Genomic DNA, 12,810 nt, shown 5'->3' with positions numbered 1-12,810 from the left:
TTTTGCAGAGACTTCTGGGAAATTTCCAGGGCACTATATTTTGGAAAAGTAGATTCAGACAACCATACAAAATACTAAACATCCTATACTGTAGTGAAGGAATTTGGACACAGCATTTGTCATCGGTCTTTACGTGGGAATTTATCTACATGCGTGTGTTTAAGAGCATGTGTTTCCGCTGCAAAGTGGGTGCATGTTTTATGCTTCTTCATGCACCGCGGTGCAGGTGTGGAGCCGGCTGCTGCTCTTGAACCAGACTCCAAATTGTGTGTGACTGTGTGGATGTGAGGGTTACTGGACGGGGGCAAAATTCACGAGCGCTCAAACCCACATCTGCATCCAGTTACCATGCAGTTACATTACTGCATCACTCTTCATTTCTTTTGTAACCTTTCATGTAGCATTTATTTCCAAATTTAAAACCACAACTGTACTTCTTACTTTGATTTCTTTAATATTGATTTTTTTTGGTGTTTCAAACACACAAGTTCTGTCTCATATTTTTCAGGGAGTTGAAAGGAGTTGTGGTCAGTTTGAGCTCAGACGGTCATCTCCTCTGCTCCTACATGGGAACAGACCCCTCCTTCTTCACTACCCCTAAAGTAGATGCCAGGGAGGCCGACTATGAGCAGGTGGAAGCTGAGATGAAGAAGCTGCAAAGGTGCATAAGAGAACTCACCAGGACTCAAGGTAGGAGACTCTTATTTAAGGCGTCTACAGTGCATGAACGGTTAGAAGTTCTTTTAAACATTAAACAGTCCTCATAAGTTGTCAACAGACAATAATCCGGTCTACAATTTTATTTTTATTTACCTGCTGGTGTTCTGTGCTTCAGTACAGTGTTGAAATAAAGATCTTTCCCAAAAAAACCTTAATACATAATTGTGTTTCAGACATTCTGCCAAAAACGGACGCAGGGGAAGACCTGTCAGTCACTTCTACCGTGTCTTCACGCATGGACAAGCCATCAGTAAAGACACAAAATCCAAACCCCTGTCAGTGCTTTCTACAGACGAGCTGATTAATCTTTTACTTCATCTGTCCACAGCAAGCTCTAATCCAGGATATTGATGGTTTGCCTGTACCTTCAGTAACTGTGCAGGTAAGAGGGTAGCTCTGAACACTACAGGCACTGCTTCAGACTCTTTATTTCACTATTTTGTTCTTGCCTTCTGTTCTGTTCAGGTGCAGTTGAAGGCAAATTGTGTTCTCCAGACCTCCAAGCTCTTCATTTGTGTCCAGCCTCCGCTGGCTGTCACTCAAGAGCAGTTCATCCTGGAGCCATTGGGTTAGTCAAAACCAGCATCCCCTTGTTTTTCTCGTTATGTTTGTTTTTGTACATAAAAAAAACGTATTTATAAGGTCACAACTTCTCAAACCATGTTTAAATACCATGGATTCTTTCAACACAGTTTTTTAGCCTGTGATTCTGTCAGTTTCATAGTACAGTACAATTTTAAGCCAAGCAACACAAGCTAAACATGTTATAAACAAGTATTTTAGGCCTTATTTAGCCTTGAACAAGACGGCATTGTCATGTCGCAGGTTGTCTGACATCTAGGTAGCTCATTGGCCCAGTTTTCATGAGGGAGTCTCCATCTTGAATGTTTGCACAGATTTCTAATTTCCTCGTTACCTCCAAAAGAGCCACAGGCTGTCTTTAAACCATTTGAAACCGAGCTGTTCTTTAATGTTGCCAAAAAGTTCAACCAATGGGAGACATTTTTTGTTTGGTTGGAAGCTCTTAAAAGTACATTTTAACTAAATAGAACCTGAACCCTTTAACCAGAGCTTTAGCTCCAGTAGCGACAATTTTTTGACTACCAAAACTCTTCTACCGTTGACACAAATAACATAATTCCATAGACTGTAGAAAAGAAGGGACAAAGTGAAGTCTGATGTCACTCATAGACTCTCGCGAAATCAGGTCAAATCCGTCAACATTGCTTCTTGATACGGGCGCCGTCATTAAACAAAAAGTGTGCATTATTAGAAATTAACACACGTTTTGGAAGCAACACGTCAGGTGGTTGCTTCTTATCACTTACTTAACCAACATTTAATGACGTGTGCACAATGGTGTATTTTATAACATGTACTTTTTGTGGACAAGATGCCAATTAGGTTGAAATTTTGACTACAGTGTTGAGTGCAGTTTTATTTTATTCAATGTTTATGCTATTTTGCACACTTTTTAGTACTTTTGGGGTTATTTGATTTGAACTGAAGGAAACAAACAAACAAAAAAAAATGAAATTATAGTTCAGGCTTTAATGTCTCTGGAATACGCATGCACTTTGTTACACTTGTTTTTTCTTAATAGCAAGTTTTTAACAGTTTAGACTCTTTGTCTTAAGAAAATACCCTTGTAATGCCTGGATTATTAGTTATTTTTGAGTAAAAAAAAATCCAACACTGAAATTGTAACAATAGTCATCATTTCTAATTCATAAGTGTAAGTTTAGTAAAATGTGTGAATTTAAATAGACATTAAATAGCATAGTTGAAAACTGTTGAAGTTATGGCAACACAATGAAAAATCTTGCACGGCTCAGTACATCTGGTTTGGATCGAGGTCTTTCATCACCTGCAGTATTTCACCGTTCTCTATCAGACGTGCTCCAGACTGCATACACCTGCTCGCACAGACATTTTGTTTGTTAAACTTTTTCTACTTTCAGAGAATGAGCAGACATTTTTATGGAAGGTGGTGAAAGCCTTTTCGTTACTATGCTGCATGTTGTGTCGGCCACTGTCTATTTTTGGACACAAATGTCTCACTCCAAACAATTGTTTTGTCAGTTTATGCAAAAAACAAAACACATAAACATATTTAACACACATTTGATCCCTTTTTACTATCAGCATACTATCAGCATTTAGCTGCTACACAAATCTTTCTCTGTATGTGTTTTTGCTTTTCTCTGTATGAGTGTTTATAGTGAGTGTAATGTAAGCCAGTTGGAGGAGACTTTAATCAGAGGCTGCTCGTAGTTCAATGCAAACATGTATTTTTAAAGCGTGTGTGGTCCCACGGAGAGTTCAACCTCTAACCTCTGTGGTGCTGGGGCCTTGCTCTGCTTTCAAAACTTTATATACAGTATGACTCAACCTACAGACTGCTCTGTACACTAAACACATTTTAAATACAGGATGAAGATATGATGAGTTTTCCTGGGTTTCCTCATAAATATGAAACCTATTAACATCTGAAAAAAACACTGTAGACATCTACCCATCCTCAACACTTACAGACTACCAAGTCAGATGACTTTTTTGGTCCCTTCTAACGAAAGTAATTTCCTTTAAGGTCCCATTAATATTTTTATTGTAAAATTGCTCCCAGTTTTTAACCAAAATAAAAAAAGTTTTTTTTTTTTGTTTTTTGTTACATTTTCTGGTGCCCGGCAAGAGTTCATTAGAAATTTTCTTATGTTAACACAAAAGTTAGCCTTGGCTAATTTCCCATTAACCCTGTGTTTATACTCTTCTGGTAGCTTATAGCACACAATCCCAAAGCTACGTCAGAATTCCCTCACTACACGTTACTTAGAGATATATTAGTGTTATATAGTGCGTTCGCCATTCCGTAGTGCTGTCAGAATCTACAGATTCAAAATCTTGTGCCCTAGAAATTTCCCAGCATTCTCTGCGAAAAACCAGTGTGCATCAATACTCACTAGATTGAGGAATATAGACCATAACAGACTAAGTTTCAAATTTCTTTGTGGAACAAAAACATTTTGAAATGTATTTTTTTTAATAAACCATCGTTTTCATCATCAGAATACAGTGAATTTGTAAATAGTCTGCGTAAAATAATTGCATTAATTAGATTAATTATAAAGTAGTGAGCATGGTGTCCGAATTGCTTTTAACCCTCTCATGGATGAATTATGATAATGGGTAGGATTTTTTTTTTTTTTTTTTTTTTTTTTTTACAAAGTATTTTTATTAATCTTTAGGCATACAAAATAGTTTTTTATAAAAAAAAAAAGTTACATCTTTAAGTTCTACAAAGATATATTTACCTGTCCACTCAAGGGTGCTTCATAAATTTTAAATGGTAAAAAGCATCAATGTAATCTTATGATCATTTTTAGCTATAACTGTAAATAATTTGAAATATGATGTCAAGTTGTAATGATGGTTCCTCTATCTCAATACCTTGATTTTTACATTGTTAGAAACAATGTCTCTTAACTCGACTGAACTCAGCATCAGTCATCATAGGATCTAGTTTCCCATTTCAACTATTTCTGAACTGAGCATTTTCTCTTTGATTAGTATCTTATGGTCTATATTGTGTATTTGCTATCAAAGCTGTACTCTGTAGTGACCTCCAGGCATGAAAGGGTTCAAATCCACGGCACCAGATAGTCCTGCACAATATAGTTTCTTAGCAGTTAGTGAGTAGGGTTGGAATTTGAACATAGCCCAAGCTAACATTGGGGTAGCAAAGAAACGCCAAGCAATATCGGAGCTATCCAGACGTTCAGCTTTAAGCCAGTTATCAGCTCAGACGAGGAAAATGAGGACGTGAATTGATCTATTTTACTGCAGTTTCTCCATCACAAATGCAAGCTTTTTCAAACCACTGGTTTTTATCTGGTCCTGATCCATCACAATTTGAATAAAGAAATACTTAAAAATGCAGTTTTAATCTTCGATTATTTTATACATGTTCTCCATCATGAGAAAAAAAGCTACAGGAACATGTTAAAAACACCAAAAACCTGATTTTCATTGGAGTGGGCCTTTAAGGTCTTAACTCTTATTTCCGATACGGCTGGGAATCTCTTGGAATACATTATCCTGTTACTTTAGTTTAAAGCGGCTGTATGACTGATTATGTTTTGCTTATTTTAAAAAAGATTCACTCCAGATTTCATAAGAATACAAGTTGTGATCCCGTCCTATTTATTTGATTTCAACATCTTTAATGCAATTTTTGCCACTGAATTTGGAATTTACTTTACCTTTTATTGGCCTTTCCATAATAAAATGACACATTTGGTTTTTTTTAAATGTATTATTTGCAAAATATGTAAGGATAAATCTCTTTTTTAAAATTTTTTAAACAAATTAACATCCGTATTCTCAAATTCTTCCTCCAAGTCTTATTTTTTACATGCCGATTTTCAAAATATGTATATATATATATATATATATTTTTTTTTTTCCAAATAAAATGTTATTTTAAATTAACAGTACAATGCAGACTGACAATAATCTGAAGGCTATTCATTTTTAATTATGTCTGTATCCTATTTGTATACATCAACACACTGGCTCTAGCAAATAGATAAATAAATAAATAATGCCGGATTAACAAATCCTTCTAGAAACTTGGGGTAAGCCCTGTAAGATGTATGTCTGCTTTGACATACAGACAGCCTGTCTCAGAAATAAATCAACAATAAAACTTCTACCAAGTGAATTATGAACCAAATGTAACAACACCCTATAAAGAGAAGGCTGCCAAACCTGCAGGAGCTGCTCCAAACGTGGTTTGTGCCAACACAGTTCCATCAAAGCGGGTTTATCCCTGCATAAAAGAGATTATTTGATCAGGTTATAGATCTCTGTAGTTGTAATCCTTTAACTTTTTACTGTGTAAGAGTGTAAATCTTAGGAGAGATTATTTCACATAAGATCACATGTCAGAAAGGACCCAGAGTGCTTCTAAACACAGTGTGGACAGTGTCAGTAATATCTGCAGCCCCATATTTTAACATAAAAGAAGAATTGCTAAATTTTTTTCACAGTTAGTCCCAAATTGCTCCAGATATTTACTGAAACCTTCATCCATCATAGTCAAGAAGAAAGTGCTTTTTTTGAGAAAAACAGCCAGAGTAGATTCTGAATTTATGATTTCAAGATGTGAGTGGCTTTCTCTGGGGTTTGGAGTTCCATCTATTTATTCTGAGCCCTGGCTTAGACTGACCATTGCTTCCCCATGATTCATGATCTGTCTGTGCAGAAAGGTAATGCATTTTACCACACTACATTCTTATCTGTACAGAGACTGTGCGTGACCTTTGCAACTTTTAATGCTAACATGATGTGCGTTTCACACGTTGCAGTATATTTGCTGTACATGAATGTCAGTTTGCATTTAATAGGTTCTTTATTATAAGTGTCTTGCCTTTAAAAATGTTCTTTGCAGAAACTTTTTATTATGTATTACTTTGTTTTGGGGCACATGGGAATGAGTTTTCATTGTTTTTTTTTTGTTTTTTTTTTCTTGGACTTTATATAGTTGATCTGTCCTGTCTTCTGTAATTATTACATTACACTGCATTTAGCCAGAGCTTTTGTCCAAAACAACGTATTGTTTTGCCTATCCCTCTTTAACAGTATAAGAAGAGGTGGGGGATGTCATGTGACCCAGAAAATGTAATGTAAGTTACCAAAACAACCCTCACTTAAAGCTGCTCCAGAGCTCTAGATTTGGCAGTAACTTATCAATCAAAAGAGTATGCCAACATCTGGTGAAATGTTTTTTAGCCAAATATAAAATACGTTGAAGTACCTAATGTTTGCTCCAGTGCACTTGTCATGCTTGTTGTTTCTCGTCACAGAGGCCAGGAGAACAGTTTTCAAAACCAGACTTTAGGCAGCTTTATTTCATTTGTAAATTTGGACCATTTTACATTTTACTTCATAGGAACTGACTTAACTTAACAAACAAGCCAAAAAAAAACTTTCTTTTGTATGGAAGTGGAAAGGTTGCCTCCTGCTTCTGTCCTTTGGGATGTGATTTAGCCTGAGTCGGAAGTTTATTTTGTAATAATTCTGTAAATGGAGTTTGAATTATAGTATTTGATAACTTTTTATAACTGAATCTCTAGCTATGGCGCATAGGATTTTCAGTTTTAGTCTTTTAGAGGAGATACACATCCTGCATTAGGGCTGGGTATCATCACTAATTTCCTGAATCTATTCAGTTCGATTAACCAGGGCATGACTCGATTCAATTCAGGATTTTTTTTTTTCAATTCTTTGGATTTATTCTATTTGATTCAATTATAATTTTTGCACATTTAAACATGTGTGTTCAATTCTTCATGTTTTTTAAAAATCTTTCTATCCTCACCTGCCATGTTTGTTTCCAACCGAACACTTTGAATCTCAGAGGTTCTTGCGAGAGAAGGGTAACATCACCAGAAAAGATTATTTTTTTGGCAGCAAAGGAAATTGATAAAAATTGATCTCTAGTTTTATGGATCAATAATTTGTTTACTGGTCTCTGATCGAGCATGCCTTTAATCTTTAAGTCTCAGACACTAATTTAATTTGTCCATTTCAATTTAAAAGACAACTTCCTGCCTGAAAGTTCCACTCCAATCATCTTTTCATTTTCTGTAAAATTGTTCCTAGTGGTGTTTTCATTGCAATTATGCAGTTTTGGGCAAAAATAAAAGATAAACAGTCATTTTATAAGACATAGTTTCCGCGGAGTGGCAGGAGTTCATCAGATTTTGGCCTCTAAGTTGTGGGCGGTTGGTAGGAAGTAAGCCTGGGCTCAATTCCCATGATCCCTTGCTTTACACTCTCCCTCGCTAGCTTACAGCCCCTCACAACCCCAAGCTAACATTAGCGGTGCAACACAAATGGCAAGCAGTATTGTTCCAGTACTATTCCAGATTCCAGCTCAGACGAGGAAAACGAAGACGTGCATGGATCTATTTGTCTGCAAGTGGATATAGTTTGTACGTAACAACTACAATCTTTTTTTATACTGGATTTTTTCATCTGATCCTGGTTTACGATTTTACTTCAATTCTTAATATTCTTTACATATGTCCTCCATCATGAAAAAAAGGCTACAAGAATATGCTAAAAACACCAACAACGCAATTTCATGGGAATGGGTCTTCAACTGAAAGAGTTACAGCATCTGAAAGTCTGCCTATGAGCTGAAATAAATGGATGATTTGATAGGTGGGAAGGGGGAGCTTTCTTGTTGTTTCGTTTCCTTCTTTACTTCTTCCCTTCACCTTTAGTTGTCAGTTTCCTTTGGTGACCAAACTGGTAATTCCAGCAGCAGAAATTTGTTTGGCCTGACAAGTAGCTCCGCTCATCCTTCGGTGGAGAATGAGGAGCGAGTTGCCATGGTTTGGGCATGTGGTCAGAATGCAATCCAGATGCCTCCCAGTGGAGGTGTATTGTACATGTCTCAGAAAGAGGCCTTAGGGCAGAGACATGAGTCACTGAAGATTATGTAACTCTTGGCTGGTCTGGGAAAGCCTTTGTGGCTCCTTGGATGAGCTTAAAAAGGTTCATGGGAAAGGGAGGCCAGTGAATCTCCTCTCTGACCATTGACCTTAACACCTGGGCCTAGATAAATGGTAGACGATGTGTTTATATTGTTAGTTTTTGGCCACACGTAAGTCATACAGTAGAGGCACGTGTAAACTTGAACTACAGCTGTTGTTTATTAAGCCACAAGTAAGAAGAATCTAGGCTCTCCTTCAGTTCTCATTAATAATCAACAATCAAAAATCAACTAGTATGTTTTACAGTTACATCAACTATTCACACCAATCACAATGACCTTGCTTGTTGCCACAATGCTTTGCTGTCGTGACATCTTTACCAGTATAGTAGAAGATACTTTCCCTCTGATTTATGACTTCCTGTGTCAGAACACACGTAAACTTTCATCTGACAAAGAACGTTTTATAAGGCCTTACGTGTCAGACAATTACATTTTACTCGCCAAAAAACTAAAAGTACATTTATTTAAAATGTAATTATTTTGTCTTGGCACCAGCTTTGGTCCCTGTTTGTGTCTAAGATCAGAAGCCGTGAGTCACCGTCACATTTGCACCACTGAAGGGATGCTTTGTTCACATATGTTTTAAAGTTTAGGTATTGGGGTTAAATTCAGAAGGCTTGTACACACTCTCCAGTAATTTGAATACATCTACGCATAAACACACAATAGTTTCACTTGGATGTAGACTCCGAGATTAAAGCCGCTTTTGTGTTTATCCTATACTCCTCTGTTCTGCTCACAGAAACCTGCCTTTGGTTTTCAGAAATCACTCAGCAGCTCGTTTCTGCAGGACGTTAGAGCTGCTACATGAACAGCTGTATTTCCTTTAATGCCATGAAGTACATTTTCAATCATATTCATCCTGATTTACTTTGTCATTACGGACCACAAAGTAGCAATTGGTTATCAAACATCAAACCCAACTTATCCTTAAGAAATCATCAAGAGATTTAACCCCCAAATTGTGACTGTATTTGACTGGACCACACACGTTGCTTTTTGGGCTTCTTCCTGTTTCTTTTTTTCGCCTCCCTGTGAGTTGTGTCGGCCCACTCGGTAACCTGCTCTGGGCCAGAGTCGGGTGGTTCTTCATTGCATCAACCAAACAACTCCTGCTGACCCTCGGTGGTCAGATTTGGCCTCAAAGTCAGTTTTTCACATCTGTTACATTCCTGGAAATGAGCAAAAGCAGATTAATGAAGGCTTGTTGAGTTTTAATGAATACTGGGACGTGACTTATAGGAGCTGGATCTCAGTCACACAGCCAGAAATTACTCTGTGATTTTGTCCCGAAAATTGCACCCTGCTTTATGAATTGCAGGGGAAGTGGTGGCTGAGCTATAGATGGAATCCTGCCTGGTATAAATGGTACAGCATGCAGACAAGGTCCGATTAACACACTCCTGCGCCCTGGGTGAAATCATTTTAAGACTTCGATACATGCCAAAGGAGACGGTCAAAAAGGCACTCTCATTAAAAACAAGAAAAGTATCTGAAAAGCATTAAAATAGTGTTAGGAAACAGAAACAACTTTATGGAACAAATTCAAAATTTCTTTTTTTCCCACTTTAAAATAAAAATCTATTATTGGTAGTAACACCCATATGTTTTTTTGAAGTGATGACACTCATTGACTACAATTAGTCCTGTTTACAGTTGCAACCTCACCATGTCCTGTATGTCCAGCAGCATGACTGCACAAATCACAGTACAGTAAGGCAATTCTTGCCAATGCAATAAACACATTTTGCGCCCCATTGCCCATATGGTTAATCTGTGTCAACGACACAAAAAAATCCTAAAAAGTAATGCCAGAGCAAACTGATCCCATGCAAATGACGTCATTTATTTTATTATTTTTTATGTCACAGTTGAAACATGTTTTTTTTTTTTTTTTTTTTTTTATTAACATGGCTCTCACCAGCAGTGAAATGCCACCTACAATTATTTGCAGCTTGTTGAGTGATGGTAGCAAAAGTTCACTGGAAAGTCAGCAAACATAAATAAGTTAAACAAACCAAGTCTTCCTCCACATCGTATCCAACACATAAACTCCTTCTGGACATCGTTTGTTAAAAACATCTGCTTCAAACATCTGAAACAGATCTGTTACTTTTGCCTTTGATTGGTTTGGAGCAAAACTTGACAAGATAATTTTCTGAAATAGATTATTTGTTCCAAGTGCTTTTGAATGCTTGAACACGAAATTAACTGTTTGGTAATATGTGTAATGGCGTAAAAGGTTTTAGAAGATTGAATGTTTGTCTGAAAATATATTTATACAAAATTAGGAGTAGAATAAAACATGTGTATGTACATAAAACTTCATTCTGGGTCAGTTGCAGGTGGCAGGGCACCAGTTTAAACAACGTTTGCAGCTTTTTATAAGCATTGCTCCAATTTTATTCAGTCCATTTTATGGTGGTTATCGGGCAGTGATGTTGCCCTTTCTCGACTGCCTGTACAGTTTTTTTTTCCTTATTTGTTTGTTCTTTAAACCTCTATGCATGTTAGGGAAATGGGTGGTGTTTAAAATGTAAGTAGAATTTTACATTTCTAATTTTTTTTAGTGGCTCCTTTTTTCCATTCCTTTCACTTTGACATACAAAGCCACTGTTGTCTATAAGTTAAGGTACATTTGATCTAAAATTGTCCAACTTGGTTCAACTGAGCGAGATCTGAAGAAACCAAAATCAATTTTTTCAGGCACAATTTGTTTCATGTGGACTGTTTAGTTCATTAGTTTGTCTTTCCACAGATTAGGTAAAAAATATGGACCTGCTCTAATAAAACAGACCATCCTAACAAACATAGAGCCTTGGTGTTAATATACCCTGTCTATTTTTGAAAGAAATTGATCTTATTCAAAGGAGACATCAAATGTTTGTTGCTCATTTTTTTCTTTTTCTTCTTTGGTTCTTAAAGCCTCGCTTCCACTGAGCGGTCTAGTCTGGTATTTTGAGTGTTTCCATTGTAAAATGGACCCATGAAACAGTACCAAACCGTACTTCTTGGGGCCCCCATAGGTTGTAGGTCCATTGAAAAGTAGACCGCGGAGCCGATGTAGACGCTCATTGATTGGCAGAAAAGGACGAAGATATTAAAAGCCAACCAAAATAGCGCTCATTTAAGATAACGTTTCCAGACTTTGTAATCCTTCTGGGTTTTCCGGTTTCCTGTGTACTCTTAGTCTTTGATCTAGAGTCTATATTGAAAATGCATGAAAACAACAGCAAAACTCAGTCTGTGGTGGAACTGCAAACGCTGAAGATATCCAAACTGTTTTTTCAAGTCATCGCACTACAATGATGCAATGACATTAGCAATTTACACCATGCATGCGCGTGAAAACAAAACGCTCAGTGGAAACGTGGCTTAATTGAGTGGAAACGCTCGCCAGAATTATCTGGACCGTACCATACCACTCCTAACCGTACCGTACTGGACCACTCAGTGGAAATGAAGCTTAAAGCTTTGTTTCTACTAAGCAGTTTAGTACGTTGTGGTCCGGTATTTTTGAGTGTTTCCATTGTAAAATGGAGCCATTAAACAATATCAAACTGCCAATACTAACTGCACTGTACCGTACCACTCCTTACCATACTGTACTGGACCGCTCAGTGGAAACGAGGCATAAACACCCACAATCATTGAAGACGTAATGTTCAAAATCTAGATGTGAGGTTGCAGCTTTTTAAAATAGTCAACTTTCCTTTCCCCACAAGCCAATTTTTTTTTTATTATTATTGTTTTTCTTTATTTTTATTAGGAACATTTCCAACCACCAGCCACTGTTTTTTGTTGCTTTTTTTTTGTTAACTTGTCCTGTTGAACAGAACAGCTGAGGAAGCAGACAAGGACTCAAGGCCTCTTGTGTTGGAAAGATTTTACTGTTACAACAGGAGGTTATAGGCCCTCTGACACACAGGATGTTCATTTGTATAAACCACTTTTTAAATTTAGACTAAACTTAACTTATATTGGTTATATATATATAACATGCTTTTGATTTTATATCTCCATGTGGTTAACTATGTGATTGTGTTCTTTTCTTAGAGTTTTCAAAATCTTCTGGCGATCTTTTTCAATAATATGACTATTTACCCCCTAATACACTGGCCATTGAAAAATATTGGAGACTCAAATATGAATCATCTATTGTTCTTACTCTTAACAAACAGATGATCCTGATGTTGGTTCCTCTCACATTCAGAAATACAGCATCAACAGGCTAAAACAGACAGGCTCACAGCATCCTGCATTCATCCTATCAGCTACAAGCAGCACAGAAGAAAGTTTAGCACCTTTATGTCTCACATACATGCACGTTTGCCCATCCGTGTATTTCTAAGTCATTTTTACCAAATGTGTTGCTAAAATCTGAGTCCCTTAACCATTTAGATTGTCCAGCTCTCAATTTGCGGTGCTTGAAGTGTAAAAGGCGTTTTATGATGAGTTAAAACTGGTGAAGCCAATGAAGTTTTGTGTCTTCATCAGTGTGTGAGGGGGGTGTGTAAGGGTGTGTG

At 37.0% G+C, this 12,810-nt stretch overlaps 1 protein-coding gene across 1 annotated transcript in view; it reads left to right on the top strand.

The window, feature by feature from the left end:
• Positions 1 to 12,810, top strand: part of bbs9 (Bardet-Biedl syndrome 9) — a gene marked incomplete at its 3' end in the record, with an annotated part of 123,314 nt that overhangs the window by 28,888 nt on the left and 81,616 nt on the right. The window contains 4 exon segments of the mRNA XM_024258633.2: positions 509 to 690; positions 894 to 970; positions 1,049 to 1,102; positions 1,186 to 1,288. Coding sequence (XP_024114401.1) covers positions 509 to 690; positions 894 to 970; positions 1,049 to 1,102; positions 1,186 to 1,288 — 416 coding nt within the window.

This window comes from Oryzias melastigma, linkage group LG16, assembly GCF_002922805.2.
Source record: "Oryzias melastigma strain HK-1 linkage group LG16, ASM292280v2, whole genome shotgun sequence".
Classification (NCBI taxonomy): domain Eukaryota; kingdom Metazoa; phylum Chordata; class Actinopteri; order Beloniformes; family Adrianichthyidae; genus Oryzias; species Oryzias melastigma.
This window is presented reverse-complemented; position numbering and strand designations above follow the sequence as displayed.